Source organism: Chanos chanos, chromosome 5, assembly GCF_902362185.1.
Source record: "Chanos chanos chromosome 5, fChaCha1.1, whole genome shotgun sequence".
Lineage (NCBI taxonomy): Eukaryota > Metazoa > Chordata > Actinopteri > Gonorynchiformes > Chanidae > Chanos > Chanos chanos.
Genome location: NC_044499.1, coordinates 50,941,604 through 50,961,039, shown reverse-complemented (window position 1 = coordinate 50,961,039; position 19,436 = coordinate 50,941,604). Strand labels below are relative to the sequence as shown.

At 41.4% G+C, this 19,436-nt stretch overlaps 1 protein-coding gene across 1 annotated transcript in view; it reads right to left on the bottom strand.

The window, feature by feature from the left end:
• Positions 1-975: 975 nt before the first annotated feature.
• The window catches only part of LOC115812670 (dynein heavy chain 17, axonemal-like), a 35,906-nt gene continuing 17,445 nt past the window's right edge, over positions 976-19,436 (bottom strand). Inside the window, exons 44-81 of the mRNA XM_030775155.1 lie at positions 18,687-18,835; positions 18,154-18,436; positions 17,855-18,028; positions 17,205-17,412; positions 16,847-17,012; positions 16,618-16,720; positions 16,123-16,270; positions 15,913-16,004; positions 15,595-15,756; positions 15,115-15,279; positions 14,756-14,947; positions 14,131-14,397; positions 13,262-13,423; positions 12,865-13,098; positions 12,444-12,608; positions 12,124-12,219; positions 11,747-11,964; positions 11,322-11,529; positions 11,008-11,123; positions 10,364-10,556; positions 9,822-10,057; positions 9,514-9,636; positions 9,225-9,429; positions 8,799-8,963; positions 8,561-8,701; positions 8,055-8,225; positions 7,615-7,737; positions 7,226-7,419; positions 6,851-6,999; positions 6,531-6,658; positions 5,921-6,148; positions 5,516-5,707; positions 4,964-5,143; positions 4,648-4,830; positions 3,499-3,681; positions 3,263-3,406; positions 2,817-3,042; positions 976-1,223 (exon numbers count right to left, since the gene is read on the bottom strand). Of these exons, the coding sequence (XP_030631015.1) occupies positions 976-1,223; positions 2,817-3,042; positions 3,263-3,406; positions 3,499-3,681; positions 4,648-4,830; positions 4,964-5,143; positions 5,516-5,707; positions 5,921-6,148; positions 6,531-6,658; positions 6,851-6,999; positions 7,226-7,419; positions 7,615-7,737; positions 8,055-8,225; positions 8,561-8,701; positions 8,799-8,963; positions 9,225-9,429; positions 9,514-9,636; positions 9,822-10,057; positions 10,364-10,556; positions 11,008-11,123; positions 11,322-11,529; positions 11,747-11,964; positions 12,124-12,219; positions 12,444-12,608; positions 12,865-13,098; positions 13,262-13,423; positions 14,131-14,397; positions 14,756-14,947; positions 15,115-15,279; positions 15,595-15,756; positions 15,913-16,004; positions 16,123-16,270; positions 16,618-16,720; positions 16,847-17,012; positions 17,205-17,412; positions 17,855-18,028; positions 18,154-18,436; positions 18,687-18,835 (6,720 nt within the window). The remainder of the gene's footprint in view (positions 1,224-2,816; positions 3,043-3,262; positions 3,407-3,498; positions 3,682-4,647; positions 4,831-4,963; positions 5,144-5,515; positions 5,708-5,920; positions 6,149-6,530; positions 6,659-6,850; positions 7,000-7,225; positions 7,420-7,614; positions 7,738-8,054; positions 8,226-8,560; positions 8,702-8,798; positions 8,964-9,224; positions 9,430-9,513; positions 9,637-9,821; positions 10,058-10,363; positions 10,557-11,007; positions 11,124-11,321; positions 11,530-11,746; positions 11,965-12,123; positions 12,220-12,443; positions 12,609-12,864; positions 13,099-13,261; positions 13,424-14,130; positions 14,398-14,755; positions 14,948-15,114; positions 15,280-15,594; positions 15,757-15,912; positions 16,005-16,122; positions 16,271-16,617; positions 16,721-16,846; positions 17,013-17,204; positions 17,413-17,854; positions 18,029-18,153; positions 18,437-18,686; positions 18,836-19,436) is intronic.

Genomic DNA, 19,436 nt, shown 5'->3' with positions numbered 1-19,436 from the left:
AGTACAATGTGGTCTTATCTCTGATCTTAAGTCTTCAGATACTGGCTGTGTTTCTTGGCCTGAAGCATTGTGTTTGAAAAAATGTCACTGAACGGGAAGAGGTGGGGGAAAAACATTTACACGTGTCCCCTGATGCATGTCTTAAGACAAAAGAAGACAAGTTCATGCCCTCCCATTCATTTGTGTTTACAACACATGATTACTGTACCTCCTTGTATTGTCTCATTCCTGTCAGCGGATTGACAACTGCTTCACTTTCACATCTGCGTGCCCAACGCTGATCAGTAATTTATGGCTTTATGGTTTGTTCCCATTGAGCCTGAACAGACACACACTTCCTTACTCGTTTACATTATATTTCTCTTAAGACCCACAATATTATGGTTCTTTCTATGCTAGAATATTTGAAAAGGGAAATGAGGGTATTTTTATTAAATGAAGGTTTTACGCTTCCAGACCCGAAGCTTAATGTTACTTTGATTACCACTGATAAAACATGGGTTAGCAGTTCTGTTAGTCACTGAATGGGAGCTTTCCCAAAGCATACACAAGCTGCACACCACAGTGAACCTCAATGAGGTCCTTTAATGCCAACTTTAATATAGTGGGTTACCTTCTCTCAGGTTAAAGACTGCCCCCTTGTGACTAGTCATACACTGCTGAAAGAATTTACATCATAAACAGCTTTCTTGGTGAGAGATTTTCTGCAAATTCTGTGACAGTGAACATTTTGGAGAATTTATGACATTATGGAGCCAAGGACCTGCTGTACACTATTTCAACCAGTTGGCCTCATATAGCAATGAATTACTCAATAAGATGTGGTATAGACCAACAGTTTGGGATATTGTGAAAACTCCACTGAGGAATACTGACCTGAAACATTTAATGAGAATATATAGTATGTAAAAAAAAAAGAGGAAAGTAACATTGAAAGCATTACACAGTGAGGTGTTCTGGGGAGTGAGGTCATTTTCAGACACTGAGGAGCAGACACACTGAAGCCAGAACCCACTTAGCTGGTTTGTCTTTGGTTTTCAGGTTGAAGGTCCAGATGAAGGTGGGCCCTCGTGTGCGGGTCTTGTAGACTGGGCATTCGTAAATATTCTTGGTTTCCTGGCGGTCCACTGGGATGGCTTTAATGAAGATGACAGGCATGGCTGGTGTCAGCTCCTTCAGACGGGCGTCGCTGATCACTCCGGTTTGGGTGTCCCAGCGAGCTCCTACCAAAAACAACACACGCAGGAGACCCCTTAGCATGTGATGTTTGCACAAAGACTACTGTAGTGTATCGTGGTATCAACATGTTCACCTCATCCATATTGTACCAATGTGCATCTGATCAAAGGCTCTCATCTCCACTTGAACCAGACTACTTAAGGCCTCAGTTTATGGCAGCGGCACAGACACACATAAAATAGTCATCACTGTTACGGACTGGGCTGGTTTCAGACATTTTATGAGTATTTTGGAGATTTATCAATTGCTGGATTTCAATTTAAAGATTTTTTTTTTATGTCCTCAGATGTTTCAGTGGCTGGAATCTTTTTGAATTTACACCCCCTGATTGGGTGTACATTCTGTTATGTGTAGCACTTTTAATTGTTAATCAAGGGAATTTAGAAAAATACCTTTTAAGATGGATATCAACAGTAACCGCTGACTTTCATACAATTTTAAGTCTTTAGTCATTAGTGAAATAGCCAACAACTCCAGTAGTCTGGTACATATGTTGGTAATCAGAGCTCCCAATCTCGTATCAGTAATTAATCACTATTACCTCTCCTGTAGTCCATGTACAAGAGCAGTGATGAGAGCCTGAGCTGATGTTGACTTGCATTTGAAATGTTCTAGTGATGTGGCACATCAAGTGGCTCTGATACTGTTACAAATGGTTACTGCTAGTACAACATAAACGGTCACTCCAAAATGCTGGTCTATAGTGGAAAACACATGGATCTATGCTTGCATCAGATTTGAGTTTCTGTAACCTCTCTGCAGTGAAAGTTTACACAAGGAGACTAGTACACCCCGCAGCACTCCTTGAACTAGGTAAAAAAGAGTGGCTTTGTTGTAAGGAATGTGTAGTACTTTCATAACTGCACATTCATGCACTGTTAATGTTGGGTAAGTCATTTCACCAACTGTTTACAAGTCCTGCCTGAAATTTTTATTCATGAATCTATAGATGCCAGTTTGCATGGGACAAGAAAACAGCCATTTAGATGTGTCATAATATGGTGTCAGACTCAACAGTGAGAATTAAAGAGATGAATGATGAAACCACATGAGGATCTGTTAGACATGTCTTGTTATTGCCTCATAAGCTATGTACATCTGTACAGTGTTAATATTAAAATACTGCATTGCCATTAATATTCTACTTAACAGTGGAGCCTTACTAGATTGGCAGCTTCAGTCTGAAAGAAAAAGTATGGTAAAACAATGGGAAACATTCACTTTATGATTGATACAGTGAAAATGTATAGGCCAGTGTGCATTATCACTGTAAGACCCGATGTGTTCTTAGATGGATTTGTGTTTTTTAAATAAGAGTTAACATTTGACTGGTTTGTGCAGTAGTTAATAGCGTTGTTTACCATTCACCCTCAAACTGAGATTAAATGGTTTTATAAACAGAAGAGCTGAACACCATAATTGTGGTGTAACATCATTCTGTCTCTGTGTTAATACACTCTACTGCCACTTTCACTACCTAATCATCATCAATCAAACACTCATCACTAACGAATCTTAGACCACAAAACTGTCACATCACATAAATAACATCAGAACACTGCCATTGCATCGCTCACCTTCCATAAAGAGGCCATAGACATAAGCTCCCTCTCTTGGTGGGCTGGTCATGTCTTCTCTGTTCTTTTTTGTGACCTCAACTGCAAGACACATCTTATCCAGTGGCCACTCATTCTTCCTGGCCATAGACTGCATAATGGCAGTGAGAAAAGACTGGGGGTTAAAGAACCCTGCCAACCATACAGCAGCAGGCATGGAGAAGTCTGCCGTCCACGTCTCCAGCTCCTGTACAGCCGTGGGATGGTCACATAAAGGGAGAGAGAGGAATTAATAAACCCCGATGATGACGAAGTTGCCATATCTAAATTCAAATGTGCCTATTGCTCTGTCGTTAAAGAGCCATCCACAATGCTTAGCTGACTGTCCGAGAGAGTATTTTAAATCATTTTGAGATAATAGTTCAGGCTTAGCCCTTTGTAGCACTGTGAATAAATGTTTGTGTTACCTTAATTCGGAGGAGCAGGTCTGCATACCAGCCGCCGAGACCTTGCAGTGAGGGGTAGGCTAGCTTGGTCCAGGACTCTGGAACCGTGTCAAGAAACAGGCTGTTTCCCAATTCCTCCATGTCCGTTGTGATAGTCAGCTCACCCTGTTTTTACATACATAGTAACCATATGCAATTTACCTTGTGTATGTATGCGATTCCCAGGAAAAATGATTGGATTTTGCTGGATAGCCAACCTTCAGACCCAAGTTGAGCTCTTTTAATGATCTTGAGATTTCCTTGGTCAACATATTCATCCTCTCACATTCCTGAAATACAACTATAATGAAGGGAGTCTTTTCTTCTGCTTTGGACATGATCTCCAGCATGTTGAAACTGTCTGGCAACTTCTCCAAAATCTCATCCAGGATGCCTTTCACCTGAAATTATACAGGTCATTTCAGTTAGAGGGCAACATGAGTGTGTGACTGAGAGACAAGATTTCCAATATCCTCTATATCCTCTAGGAGCAACAAAACAGCACAGAACTATAACTGCATGTATCAAAACTGCAGAATTACCTCACACTAAACAGCTCCAGCATGCAAGCTGGCTTCCTATGGGTACAGCCAATGACTCGATGTCATTAATGAATAAAAATCAGTGTGTCTGCAAGGGCACTGGCTTTTCTATAACCTCATTTTATTAACATAGTCTGGGTTCTGATTTATGAAGATGTATGTGTCTACTGGCCAGAGCAGAACAGAGCAGATCCACCTCAGTAAACCTGTTGGCCCTGACTTCAGGCTGACCAATAAACACGCTAACCAACTCTGCTCAGATTTCACCTTTTAACCTTCTACTAAGTCTTCAGAAAGTACCATGGTTGTGGAAAAAATCTTGGAAAAAACACTTTTTGCTAGAGTTTTGTTTGCTTGTTTTGTATTACACATTACAAATGACGAATTTCACTGGCCCCCTGTGTTTTCCCTATCAGACCCACACTGGTGTGGATGGCATTTTTGTATGGGCTAAATGGTTCCCAGGGTTGAATCTCATCTGAACCAGTATAGCGACACAGTAAAGATAATGTTCCTTAACTGTTAAGGTGCACAGCTCAGCTCATAGATGACCACCTCGATCTTCAACTATGTGAGTGTGAGGCCTCAATTTGTCAGACAGTGCTCAGACAACAAATACCCTTCATCTTTACTATCTGTACATCAGACTTCACCACGATGATCTGAGCAGTAATGGTTGTATTCATGATGGGGAGGAGAACAGGATGGTGGTGAATGGAAAGAGGAAATGTTTTACAGCTGAATGTCATCAGACAAAAAAAAAAAAACTTAATGTGGACTTCAACACCCTATGACTTCAGTCACACCACTCAGGGGTTCTGTTACCTTTTCTTCCCGAGATACTCCACCACCTCCAGCTGCATCCGACTCCTTGGGCTGAAGCTCCAGGACTGTACGGAAGAGTTTGTCTGAGGTGATGGTTAGGAATCCAATCTCTGCATTGGGATGCAGCCCATAGAGGTATGGGCTTTCTGCTGGTAACATCTCATCAATGTACATATGATAGCCCTTACAAAAAAAAACACAGGAGAAATGCAAAGTGTTAATATATGAAGACACAGAACAAGGACTGCACATTACCAACTGTAATAATTTTTCTTTGCGGGGCTATGATAAGTGTGGTTTTAGAGGTTGAGCAGACCTTGTAGTCTGAGCTGGAAGGCACTGGAAATCCAGGTGCTAGCTGTACGTCTCCCTCCAGCATCTCTGGGCGCACATACTCCTCCAGATACGTCCTGCACAGCTTACGATCCCAGTCATCTGTGATGTGACCGCCGTACATGATCTCACCAAACAAGTAACGCAGATCATCCCAGGGAACCTGAAATCAAGATGAAAACACTTCAGAAAAAATTGTTAAGGAAAAAACATTATAATTAAGCTCTACAATTAAGATTATTATATTTAACATTAATTAGGCATAATAAACCAAAAATAAGGTATACAACTGGTCACTGCTTCATAGCAAATATGTGACATCTGTTAGTGTTGGCTGTTCAACAGCTTTGACCTAAAGTACTTTACTGAGACGTTTCACGGTGATCACCACTATCTTTTTTGACGAGCATTTACAAACTTGAGGAAAAAAACCTGTTATGAGTAACGGTGAGGTGGTGAAATATTTCAGTGATGTACTTCATCGGTGGTCATGGCACACCCCTGATGTTGCTGCCGTCTGAATCAGATTCTTTACCTTTGAGTTGGCCTCCAAATAGTTGTAGAGTACATTGACAGAAATGGTGAGATCTCCGTTATTGAAGGGGTAGGACCTGTTCCAGCCTTGAGCTCCAAACTTACGCCTCTCGGCCACCACCGCGTGGAAGTAGCAGAGGGCAAAAAGAATGGCTTTGAACTCGGACTCCTTTGAGCACATCTCCAGGGTGTCCTGGTAAAAAAGAAAGTTCACTTCAGTCCAATTCCCCCTGGATTCACAGTGGTAAAGAAACAATAGGAGGAAATTTTGCAAGTAACCATGGCTGAAGAAGAGAGGGGGGCTAATGTCATTGTGTAGTGCTGAGAAAAACAAAACAAAACAAAACAAACAAAAAAACACAAACTTCCCTAGCCTGTGACAGTAAACAGTGTGGGTTTGTGTTACCTGGTTGAAGAGGTAGAGAGCTTTGTGTAGGTTGGCATGCATGCCTGTAGGGGGTTCATTGGTGATTTTGATAGCGTTCTCTAACAGGCCCTGAGGAATGATATGAGACTCTGGTGTTGGTGCTGGCTCGGCACTCATGTACACGCGGTAATCTTCATGACTGCCGATACTGTAGCGCTCCACTCTCTTATCCAAACTGCTCAGCCACTTTGCCACCAGATGGATATTCTGTAAAAACAACACGCTGTCCATTGAGTCTGGTTTGAAAGCATTAAGAGATAACTTGACTGGTTGAAGACCTAGGGGGGCTGAAACATTTTTACCTCATGAATAGCAGTGTTAAAGCATTTATAACAGCATTCAGTTATGAAATTCCCAACTTTTTACATATTTTCCTGCTCAGCACGTGACTCCGTTGTATTTTCAAATCCTTTAGAAATGTTTGACAGAACCCATCCAGAATGACAATAGCTGGTAATGTGCCAACTTAAATCTTTCATGTAGGTGGACCCTCTTATTCTTCTAAATTTTCTTTTTGGCACATCAGTAATTGAAGGTTGTTCTTGTTGTTGATGGTGAGCCAATGACAGTGCTGTTCTCAGGCTGTTACCTGTAAAATGACCCAGTGTCCCTCTTCGGCTGCCCTGTCTAACGCTGCCTCAGCCACCACCTCCTGGCCCTGGCCCAGTGACACGTTGTGGAATTTTCCATTGTCAAATGTAAAGCCTAGCTTCTTACCTAGAGTGAAACAGTGGCGGTGTAAAAGTGGCAGTATAATATATATTACTCATTTATTATACTGGTTGTAAAAACAATGATTTGCATTGTGGACAGCATTTACTTGGTTAATTTACACATATATTGACAGAAACAAGAAATGACACACAGTGGAATCCTTGAACCGATGGGAACTGGACAGTCCCTACAGACCTAAGGCCTCTACATCCTTGAGTGGGTCTACTCCAGGAGAGAGGATGAAGAACACAGGCGTGGCAGAACTGCTCTCCTCATAAGACACAGCAAACTCCACACTGCGCCCTTCCACATATTTGGTCCCTAGCTTTTCCTCCACAAAGTTTCTGAATAGTTCACAAGGTGATGTTTCAGTGAAATATTCTCATCCAAAGCAGGATGGCTAATTTGGACATACAGCTGCCATTTTCTAATCTCCTCTACAGGCACCATGACAGTGCCAACTGCTGCCATAGCTTTTCTGAATTAATTAGTTCTACCTCAGAGAAATTAAGCACTAACTCCCATTTAACAACTGTTCTAAGTGTTCATTCCTCCCAGGTTATCTCCTACCTCACAGCGTAGCACATCCGATCAGGCCTCATGCACCTGATCATGCAGAGTTTCTGTATTCCGCTCTTATTCTTCCACTCCTGAGGGAATTTACCCTTCTCTGGAGCCTCTGACTCCACAAACTTCTTCCAGCCTTTGGCTGAGCCCTCTATGTCTCGGTCCAAATTCTTAAATTCATCCATCTCAACCAAGGCCTGCAGCAAACATTAAAACCCACACGTATCACAAGAGTAATGCAAAGCACTACTGTACGTCTGCCCAATAAGCTTTTATGCACTGCTAATAAACCACATTCATTTTAAATATCTCATTTAGCGATTTAACAACAATGAGCAGACCATCTTATTTAAACCTCAAGTCTTTACAAGCTTTCTTTGATACATTTGTACCTTGATACCTCCCCATCCTTGGTTGGAAAGGAAATCAACAGGAGATGCCAAGCCTGCTTTAAATGGGAATCTCAGGAGGAAGTCTAGCTCTATGGGGTTGATTTCTTTCTTCATGACCAGTATCTTCATGAGTAAGAGAACAAAATGAACAGGGAATGATACATGGATTCTGTTACTGTCACTATAAAAACACTTTCTTCATAAAGTTCAAATCCAAAAGTTATGAGCAGGCTACTTCTTAGTTTGGCTCAGAGTTTGGATAGATATAAGGTATTGTTCTTAAACCAGGAAGTTTAGTGCGCTTTGCAAACAAGGCTTTTACAGGAAGCCACCCCTGTCTTATTGGATCATTCCACTGTAAAACATTGATTTATTCTATGGGTCCTTTCTCTCAGTGAAAAAATACATCTGTTGATCCACTGAATGACTAATATCCATACCTGGAAAGCAATCTGAGCAATGAATGTGAGTTTGTCCCTCTCAAACAGGCTTCGGTTGGTGTACATGAAGACAGAGTAGGTTATCTCATCTATCAAGTTGTTCACTCTTTGTTTGACATCTTCTGCTGGCTCAGCACGTACAATGGCCACTTCAAACACCACACTGAAGGCCTGCCAAAGGCAATTATTCAGTTCTATTTCATATTCAATGGAGGGATTTATTTGAATAAGCAACACTTTCTCAAGCTAAAAGAGGTTGTCATGAGTAACAAAAAGCCAGTGAGCCGTAGCCTTACATAACCTTAATGAGCTATAATGTGTGTGTTTACACTGTATGAGTACATAATACAGAGTGGACACAAGAGTAATATATAACACATTATGTGAACGGGCATTCTGTACTTCATTCAAAGAGAAGAAAAGCATAACATAATTTAAAAAACCCTTCTGAAGTGGAAAAGTTTATCTCAGTGGGGGGAAGGGGGGGGCACTGGTTCATTGTGTACCTTGAGAGAGAACTGATAGATTGGGTTTATTTTGTTGAGGTCATTGAGAATAAAATACAGCAGGGCAGCCCGAATGGAGGCTGGTCTGTAGTTCTCTCTGGCTTCATTGATCTTCGTTTCAGTAATCTTCGCTTCGCGCACCTGGAAATATTTGTATACAAAGATAACCAGTGTTCAGATTTGATAAAACACAGCACGTCTTCCCACGCATTGGATCAGTCATTATCATTACTCAAACCTTCTCCTCTATCTCAGTGGCTGTGCGCTTGGTGGTCTCCAGGTTTTCTACCAGTGCTGTGTCTCCCAGAAAGTTCCCTGAGGCCGCAGAGAGGCGTGCCAGCAGAGAGTCCTCCAGCTGCTTCAGCACGATCTTAAAGTTATTCTGCTGCATAGTCAGCTCCGCCTGATTACCACCAGCAGAAACAGAGATGTTTTAACTTAAACCATAGCACTGTACACAACATTAGCAGATTTATTTATTTTTTTATAAATAGCCAATGAATGTAACAAGACAAACCCTGTACTTAATATATACTTAATATATATCATATGCAATTCATGTGAAGCGGTAACTACTAACAGAATAGCCCGATTGTATTAGAGGGATCCCAAGAGGAGAGTAAGCAAGACAAGAGCATATATACTGTAGCATAAGGATTAGGACCTTGAGCTCCTCCAGGTCAGGTCTCTCCTTAGCCACAACAGCAGCCAGCAGCTGGTCCTCCAGCCCATCTCGTGTAACAAGGAAGTTAATGAGCGTGCACTGTGCCTGCATCTCGGGTTTGTAGTGAGGGTTGAAGTACTTAGTGTGCAGGATGAGCCGGAAATTTGGGTGATATTCCACCTCTTTGTCACCAATACGAATGTACCTGTGAATTTTCAGTTATTGTTAAGCACTGAATGCCTGAACAACTTTAGTGAAAATCTCTCTAAAATACAGCCCATATACTTACTTTCCTTTCTTAATGGTGTTCCTTCCCAGCAGTGGGTCCAGTACTGGCTCCACAGTCTCACCGATGTTCTCAATTAATAATGGGTCTCCACTGGACACAGCATTCTCTATACTATCCAGGTAACTGCAAAGGAACACAGAGCTGATTGAAGGCGTGGGGGCGGGGGCTTCAAACTGTTAAAATTTATGAGTTCCATGTCTAGTTTTTCACATTTTGGGAGTTAACACAGAGTGAAGTAAAAAATAAAGAAAGAAAGAAATAAAGAAGACAGCCTTGATTTGTTTGTGAACTCATCAGTCCCTCATTACCCCTTCTGGCCTAGACGGATGACTTTAAGGTTGTCGCCATATTTGTTCTTGATCCATTTGATACCCTGGAGCTGTGCATCCACAATAAGGGGCCAGCGTTCAGTGTTGCAGAGGATGGTGGCATTCTCGATGGACATGCGGTCACTGGGAAGGCCCTGGTTACTCCAGGCAGCTATGTCTGCGTCATCTGTCAGCAGCATCAGAGGGTCCAGGCCCTCGGTGATGGGAATGGGCTCCTGAGACACAAAAACATAGACAATCACAGGTACACCTAAAACAGGTAAACGATAATTATTTAGAAACAACAGCTAGTAGGTAGCCTGTGTCAATTTCAGTCCTTTCAACTGTCCTCAACTATGTAGCACTGCCATTATAGTTTTCTTAACTCCTACACAGGCCTTTTTTTAAAATACCTTTTTTTTTTCAGTGCTATTGTTACAGAGGAGATTGAAAGAAGAGAAGATAATGACTGAGTTTAATTCAGAGCTGAGGTAGTTTTGGTGAACCTTTTGTTCCACACTTGGCCCTGCAAACCTACGCACCTTCATATCTTTCAGGTAAGGGAGCCAGTATTTTTCCATTAGGTCTGTGCGAAATCTCTTAGTGAAATATCCCACATAGGAGACAAAGGCTGTGACTAGCATGACATCTCCACACAGGGTATTCTCCTGAATTCTGAACTGGGCTACAGACTCAGACCAGCGGATCTTCTCTGATGCTAAGCCTCCTACAAGCCTAAGAAAGATATCAGAGAACATTCATATAGTCATATTCTATTCTATTCAGACAGTCATTCTACCGTACAGACAACTTAATTGTATTGTCTTCTCTTCTGCATCAGCACACAGAGCTTTCATAAATATACATCAATATACTTAGTGCAGTCCATCTAAGTCCTCTTTCAGACTGAACATAAGAAAAATACCTGTCACATTGGCTTTTAAAGGGGAGATGAATTTTGATTTGCAATGGGATACCTGATTAAAGAGATACTACTGAAACTAAAGTTTCATACTTTGAATATGATCCAGGTGAAAAAAACCCAGTGTTCAATATCTCAGTAAAGCTGCTGTGTGACACAGTGACACAGCATCATACAAATCAATCAATTTAATCAAATGTTGGGTTAAATGAATCAAATGTTATGGCCATCATAGCTATAGGTCAGTAGTGGTGATCAGTTTACCTGTTGGCCAGAGAGATGGTCTGATTAGTGGCATCTGCCTCCTCCTGACACTTCAGTTTATCTGCTGTTGCTTTCTCAAACTCAGACGTCAGTTTTGCCAAGTTTGCATTCAGTTGCTAAGGCAAGAAATCAAGAATCAAAAACGTGTTTTTTTTGTTTTTTTTTGAGTAAATTCTAAACATTACACTGTTCACTTTTATGACATTTTGGTGCAGTGCGAAACCAAGAAATGCTGTAGTCTATGTTTCTATAACACAGGTGATGTGTGTGTATATGCTGTGACCACTGCAGTGCCTTCAGACATGAGTGCTCACCTCAATCTTTGATTTAATGACAGACAGTTTGTCCTGAGCAGCAGCCAGTTCAGCGTTAGCCTGGGCTAAAGCCTGGCGTTTGGGCTCCACGTCACAGTAAACCTCATAGAACTTCACAATGTTCAGACACCACGAGCACAGGCCGGCAGCAGCGATGGATTTAGAGCGGATGAAATCTGGCTCGAAGTTTGGGTCTTTCTTAAAGGGTCTGAGGAAAGCATAGATTTTCATTACAGTCAATATTCTTGATGACCTACTGTGCGGCAGTCTGACATGCACCAAACACTGTAAAAATCACAAAAATTTAATAACAAAGTAACATAACAATGAAACAACATGGGTTTTCACGGAGGGGTTACAAGTACTTCTACTGAAATGACCAGGACAACAAACATATTTGACTAATGAAAAAGGCTAGCACTCACTCGAAAGCCTTCATGCAGGTATCTGGAATGTTCTCTTTATTGTAGTTTATTAAACTGTCCAGAAAAGCATCTACTTTAGCCATCGTGTTTTTGGCTGCTTTCCAGCTCTTGTCTTTAGGGATTTTTCCTCCTGGAGCTAGAAGGATCATTACAGCAGCAGTGACGTTAACCACGGCCTCTGGAGGAGAGCCGAACGACTTCAGCTCTGTCAGGTTATTCTGGTAGGATAACACAAACAGTAATCAGGTTTCAGGATTACTCACGTTTTTCAAATGACTTTTGCATCAGGTCAATACTGGGAATAGACAGCATTTAACTATATATTTGGAAACTGAGTCATCAAATGTTTAAATTAAAAGTGATGTTTTTGTGCAGACCTTGTTAAGAGTGTTTAAAGCTTCCTGAGCTGCAAGCAGAGCTGGCTCAGCTTTAGCCAAATCCTCCTCACAGGATTTCTGCTTCTCACCCACATTCTACACATACAGACATCATTTTAAGCCTTTACATACTGGTTTAGCACCACCTTGGTATTACATCAAATAATAATCTCACCTCCGTCTTCATTTTTGCTAAGACAGGTGAGGTAATGAACCAAAAACATTACTCTCTCAAGCATGAGTTCATCAACAGTTTAATGTAAAGTATTAACAAGTCATTCATGTTTAACTGAGAGCACCCTGAGGTAGGGAAATAGTACCTTTGCAATGACTTGCACTTTCAGCTCCTCATCATTGGCTATAGTCTTCTCTTTGGATACCTTCTCAGTTTCCACACCCACCACCTCAATGAGCTTATCAGCATCCTCATTTTTCTGTTTGAGTTCCACCTCTTGGACAGCCAACTTGGCTTTCAGGTCATCTACCTACAAGGTTTAATTAGATATTTGCTGTCATGAATAGTATCTGTTGTTACAAATGGGTAGGACAGATCCCAAACAAAGAATGTGTACAAATTTAGTATGAGGAACAATGTAGGAAAAAAGTGTTTGAGCTCTTATCACTCAAACACAAAGCACATGTTATTCTGAAAATAAATTAAGAGTAAACATATTAAAAGGCTTATAAGTCAAGCAGAGAAAGCGTGAGAATACGACACAGTCTGTTTGGATTGATCCTAACCTGAGCAGAGGTATTCTCCAGTTTTGTCAGTCCATTCTCTAGTCTTTCTATCTTAGAGAGTAGTTCTGCTCTCTTCACACTGAGCAGGTTCTGATATAGCTTGATCTGCTCCAGAAAGGTTTTTGGGGTTGTGTAATTGTAACGCCGATCCGACAGGAGGTACGACTTGGACATTTCATTCACGGTTTTGTGAACAAAAGCCATGAACTGGCTGAGGGAGTCTTTGATCTCAGGCTAGAAACAGGTGAATGACAAATAGCTGCTTATATTTATGACACGAAAAAGGTCAAGTCTTTTATTACATTAGCAAAACAAATCTTCTGCTCTTTTACTCTTGTATGCTGTCTCATAACACTGTCATTAGTCAAAGTGATATAAACATCTCATCAGCGTTTACCATAATGCCCTCTGTCTCAGACAGGAAGCGAGCACTGACAGACACCAGGGCTTCCTCTGGCCACTCATGGAACCAGTCTATAGAGGTGCAGTTCACCACTGCAGGGAACTTACGAGCACGGACCCTCAGAGTGGAGCCCACCGGAGAGAAGCACAAAATAACCTACAGGAGAACACACGACTTTTTTTTACACCCAAATAAGACACCAGAAGGAAGTAATGGGAACTTCTTCGTTGGCTGTAAGTCCATATCAATTACTGCCAAAATTATGTCCTCAAATCATGCAACCTAAAACCAGATCAGACCTAATACCCAGATCTTCAACCACACAACCAAGCTAAAACCATGCAACCATTACAATTCACTACCTCTAGAAATTCAAACAACTGAACAGGCACAAAATAATAAATGGTCTGTAATAGTACGCCAATAATAAGTCAAAGGAAAAGATGATGTTCTAATAAACAGATTGACTGAATTACTGATTCCACTGACACCAAGTGATTAATGGATTAATGGATTATGTAACTACCAGCTTTAAAACAGCCTGGTATTAACACACCATATTTGACTAACTGGGGCTTGAGAGTAGCCAGAGAGGGGGCTACCCTTATCTTTGTACATGTGAGTGTATTATTAGGAGTGTGTGCAGGAGAAGTATATGCCTCCTTAATCAATCATATATTTTCCATGCATATGCAGGATCATATCTGTACATTCAGGTTGAAATAAAACCTACCCCTGGTCTTACGAATGAGGCCCAAGGTCACTCTGCAATTTTAACAACTTTTACAGAAACAGGTAAAACGTCCTGTAGTGAATTTTAGTCAAAATACTAGGTAACTGTGTTTCAAATGGGGATGAGGCACCTTTAACTGTTTTCTGACTCTGTCAATGAAGAACTTCCAGCAGTTCTCACGAGTGTCCTGCATGCCAACAGCTTTGACTTCATTACGCATGGCACCAATGATATTTTCAATCTCATCATCCTGGAAGAGGCCAGGGATTTCCCCTGAGGCCAGCAGGTCATTAATCAGCACCAGAAACTCCTCCTCTGCCACCTGTGAGTCTGTCATCAGGAACACAGTTCCAATGTTCTTCACACCTGCCTTCATGTACTGAGCATTCAGATCCAGCTGGGAATAACATGGAAATATAACCATCAATTAAATCTAAGAAAGCATTCACCTGGTTCCATGAGAAATATTCATTTCAAACAATTCAAATGGTACAAAATGCACGAGATGTCTTCATATGCCACTATTATGCAAATCAAATTTTGGGAAATCAGCTCATATGAATGCCGAATCTGAGCAATGTCAGAGTAAAGATTCTGCACAAACTGTCTGCTGGTTTAGAATGTGTTGGAATGTCCAAAATGGAAATCACAGCTCTGAAATGACAAGTTCTCAGACTGTGAAATACTTAGAAATCCTGATTAGAATCTTTTATCCAACATAATTCTTTTGCATTCCTCCCTCCTGGGCAGCATACCTTCAGGTCAGATATCCCGTAGCCTTTCCTGAGGGTCATCTGAAAGACCTCCAGGTTGCTGATGCTGGCTGCCAGGCGAGAGAGGGACTGCTTCCCACTGCCACCCACACCAACTAGCAGAGCATTACCCCTGGGGCTCTCCAGTATACGGTTGATTCGACAGATATGTGACATGGCATCCTCAAAAAGCACCTGGATGACCAAAACTACAGTTAGCTCCCTCAAAATGTCTGTAATAATCCAATACTTCAATTACTGACTTCACACCAGAAATTGTATTTACATATTGTAGAAGCCAGTTTTCCTTTAGCAGCTAAAGATGTAAGATTTTGGGTAATCAGCTGTTAAACAACACATACCAGGTTCATGACGGCATTAACTTCATTGTAGCTGTCCAAAGCCTCTGTTAACAATTTGACAAGTGCTGACCAGTCCGATATTGAGAAATATTTGGGTTCCCCAATTCCATGTGCAAAGTGGCAATAAATGTTGGGCTTCTCAAACAGCATGTCTAAATCTACGTCCTACAAACACAGATACATCAGTCCCTATAACAGTCCTCTGGACACAATACAAACAATAGTAACTATAGTATAAAGCACTATACCATAACTGTAGTATAAAAAATAACTATATATTTTAACTATATGTTTTCTGTAGATAGATGTTAAAATCCCTTTAACATCATCATGGCTTTACACTTTAGAGAGCAATTTTTTAAACCATTTATTTTCTACTTACAAGCTTAGTTGTTATTACAATGGCATGCAAGATGGAAGTATACAGGCCAAACAAAGCATGCAAAACTATGTCTAAAGTGACAGTGGGAGAGATTTTACCTCAAAGCACTTTTTACAGATCTCTCTCTGAATCTTCTCAAAAAGTTCAACATCTTTCTCATCTGTTAGCTTGTCCCCGTAAACTCTATTGCACTCATGAAGCCAAAATCGGATCATGTCGGGGGGGCTTTTCAGACACTCAGGTGTGGAGAACAACAAGCCCTGTCATGTCAAAAATTATTTACCATATGGTCAGTGATCCACACCAGACAAATGTCATCCATGACAATTCATAATCAACTGAAAATAAGTTAGCTAACCATTAATTTCCTAGTTTCAAGAGAGAGTTTAAAGCCAAATCAAGGTAAGAATATTCACCTGAAATATGTTGGAAAGATCTCTCAGATTGAACACATAGTGAAATTTGACAGCCGTAGGCAGGAAAGATGTTGAAATATTTTGGTGGAACACTGTAGAGATGAATATGAAAACTTTTTCAAGAAACTTTTTGCATAATACATAATGCAACACAAAACCTCTGTGCTATTATAGATGTAAGGCTTGTGAGAGGGAGAGAAGCTTTCTGACTGAGAGCTGAAGAGACGAGTGTTGAGCAGAACTTCTTTGCCGCTGGAGGGAAGCCATACATGTCCAGGTGCTGGGAGAATATGCTGTTGTAGATGCTGTAGAGAGCGTCTTGGCCAGGAAAGCTCACAGCAAACACGCAGAAGTGCCTCTGAGGATGAAGGTGTTAGAACAGTGTTAGGATCACCTATTCTGATCTAGGAAAGCTGAACTTCCTGTTTTTTCGCTTGGCACATGTCCCTGGCGTGCCAGTAATCTCATAAGTGTAAATGCTTTGTATATTTTACGATAGATTTACAAGATTATACGAACACATTTTATGCTATTTTATCTAAAACTAACTTTATACTAGAGCAACTCAATGTAATTGTACAGAACTAGGGTCCCTGCAGGGCTAGTGATAATGTATGATTTTGGTTTAGAGAACCAGGGTTGTGTAATTAATCAGGCAAAGTCACATTTGTAACTAGGAAAATGGTTAAATATGTAATTGTGCACCTGTAGACGTGGATCAATGGTGAAACTGCCAGCAGTGGGGTTCATGCAAGCCACATACTGACAGTTGTGTATGTCCTTCAGAGTCAGCTTATTTCTGTCATACCTGAAAAGACAAAGACAGACAGACAAACAGAGAGAGAGAGAGAGAGAGAGAGAGGAAAAAGGTTAACACTTACTGCCTAAGCTACACTTGAATACATTTATTTGTCAGTGAAATGAGTTGTAGTACCAGTGTTTGTGGTCCATGTGCTGGCGGATGAGTGTGTGAGGGGCCACAGTGAAGTACTTGTCCACCTCTGGCATATTCATATCGTCAATGAAATAAATCAGACTCTTGTTTCCTGGGGGACCGTAGTTCCTACCTGCTTTCTTCTCCAGCGGTTTCTCTAAAATGGCTGAGACCCCCCCCCCCCCCCACAAATATCTTAGGGCAGAATACCAAGGCCCTCTAAAAGACCATGTAAAGCGGTAATAACACAGGATTATAGTTTACATTGTAGTGACATTCCTTGAAATGAAAAAACATTAATTAGGACCCTCTAATATAATGTAAGCACACCTGCACTGGCAGGCTCTGTGATTGCTACCTTGCAGCATGGCAGAGGTGGTGTAGAAGTTGAAGGGAACAGACTGCACTACGTATTGGTCTGGGTCCAGACTACGCAGTTTGTCTCCCATTAGAACTGACTTCCCACTGCCCGCGTTTCCCACCAGCATCACCGGTCTCTTCCTCTCCATCAGCTTATCCATGAAGTAACGGATACGAATCGTCTCAGCTGTGTGTACTAAGGAAGCCTAAGAGACAATGGGATAAATGTCAATCAGTTCTTTTCCTTTCTTTACCAAAAAAGGGCATAATATGCGGTGACTTTTCTGTCATGTACTTCATTGGATGCAGCATATGTAAGGGGCAGAGAGGCTCGCTACTGGATCAGCATGACGATCCGCCACATGGATGGGCTCTCTTACACACCGCGCTATACAAACCATATTCTGACAATGGAAAACAGCACTGTCTAATTTAACTTCAGTCATGTATGCAAATGATAAGACATTCAAAACTGAAAAGTTGAAGAATTAAAAAATGAAAAGTTGTGAACATTTGAAAGCTCATACAAACACAACAAATACACAGGGTAGATGGAAGTGGACTTTACAGTACCAGGGAGAATATCCGTAATGTTATGAAAATGTTACAACAGAGTTATACATGAAACTTATTTTCAGGTGATTTTACCTGCAGGGGAAGATCAGGATTCAATTCAAATTTGGGCACGGTTTCTGTCCAAGGTGTGAATTTTTTAGACTCTCTGTCAATGTAGTAGTCAAACACAGTGCCACTGGATGGGAACTTGATGGTCTTAAACTCATTCACCCACCACTTGCTAAATTCCACACGGTAATCTGTGAGCTAAATAAAAAACATGCTCAGTTAAGCTTGTCATACCTAGACATTCAAAAACAGAAAGTATAATTTAAACTGAAGTGATTATTAAGAGCCCAAACCGGCTTGGTCAGTTTACAAGAAACACTGACCTGGTCCTGAAATAGAGCTGCTCCAAACGCCCACACGCAGGCAAAGACAAAGTAGAGTTCATAAAGCTCTTTACTGGAGTCAGGCGGTGTGTTCTCAGGGACCAAAAGGCACTCCATGAGGTGCAGCAAAGTTTGGACCAGTGTCACCTCTGGAATTGGTGTGATCTTCTTAAAGCTGAATTTGAGCTTTTCCAGACAGGTTGGTAAATATTTTTCAAAGAGGATGGACAGATTGGCTTTCTCAGACTGAACCTCTCGTTTCTCTACCCAGCTTGTCACCACACTGAAGGGACACAAGTGGAATGGCTTTACTACATTAGCACGACTTTATTCATTTGCAAAGTTTGCAAAACACGAAAGGACAGCGGAAAGATGAATAAAGACCACTTTTCCCCCCACTTCAAATCTGTTCAGTCATTTTGTCTTGCATCATTTTTCACACAGAGCAACATAACAGCTTCAGAACAACAGGTGTGAAAAGATGTGATCTGATCGTGTGCGCGCTGTTTAAAAGCTGAGAGGGATGGACTCACGGGTTCCAGCCCAGGTCAGCAGGGTTAATGAAGAGGATTCCAGCTCGAGACACAGTGGCAGGGGTGGCAGTGCGCAGGTCTTTAATCTCAAACACCAGTCGCATGGTGGGGTTCAGGGGAATACGCTCATTACTGGCTAAAGTCAACACCTGTGGATGTCAGGGAGACAATATTTCACAAAAAAATCATGAGGTTTTCACAAACAGTAATAATAAAGTTTATTTGCATTGCACCCTTCACTGAGCAAGTCAAAAGTGCATATAAACAAGAGACAACCAGACACAGAGATAAAGAAGCAATAAAAGCAGACCTAAGTGGTTCCCAGCTAAAGTCCTGGGGAGCCCACAGATTAGCACAGCTCAGCCCTACTAGCCTAGATGTACAATTGGTTAGCATTAGCGAAAATGTGCAGTGTAGTGGGGACTAGGCATGAGATATGCCCCTGTGCTGCTTCCCTGACTGGATCTGTTTCCAGCCCTTCTCTGACCTCTGATGGCTGCAGTTCTTACTGCAGCCTTAAGGAAAGTCACACCTGTGCCAAACTTGTAATTTATACAACTGCAAGTAAGCACATGATGGGGCAGGCTGTAAAAAAGGCTACTGGCAAAGCATAAGGAGACAGATCCATCAGGTCTGTGTTCTGCTCTCTCAAACCACAGCCTGAGATGCAAAGCCACAGATCATTTTAGCAGAGTTAGTCTATACAGTTTCGAAACAGTAGACTGCTCCCCTCCCTAACGACATGCATGT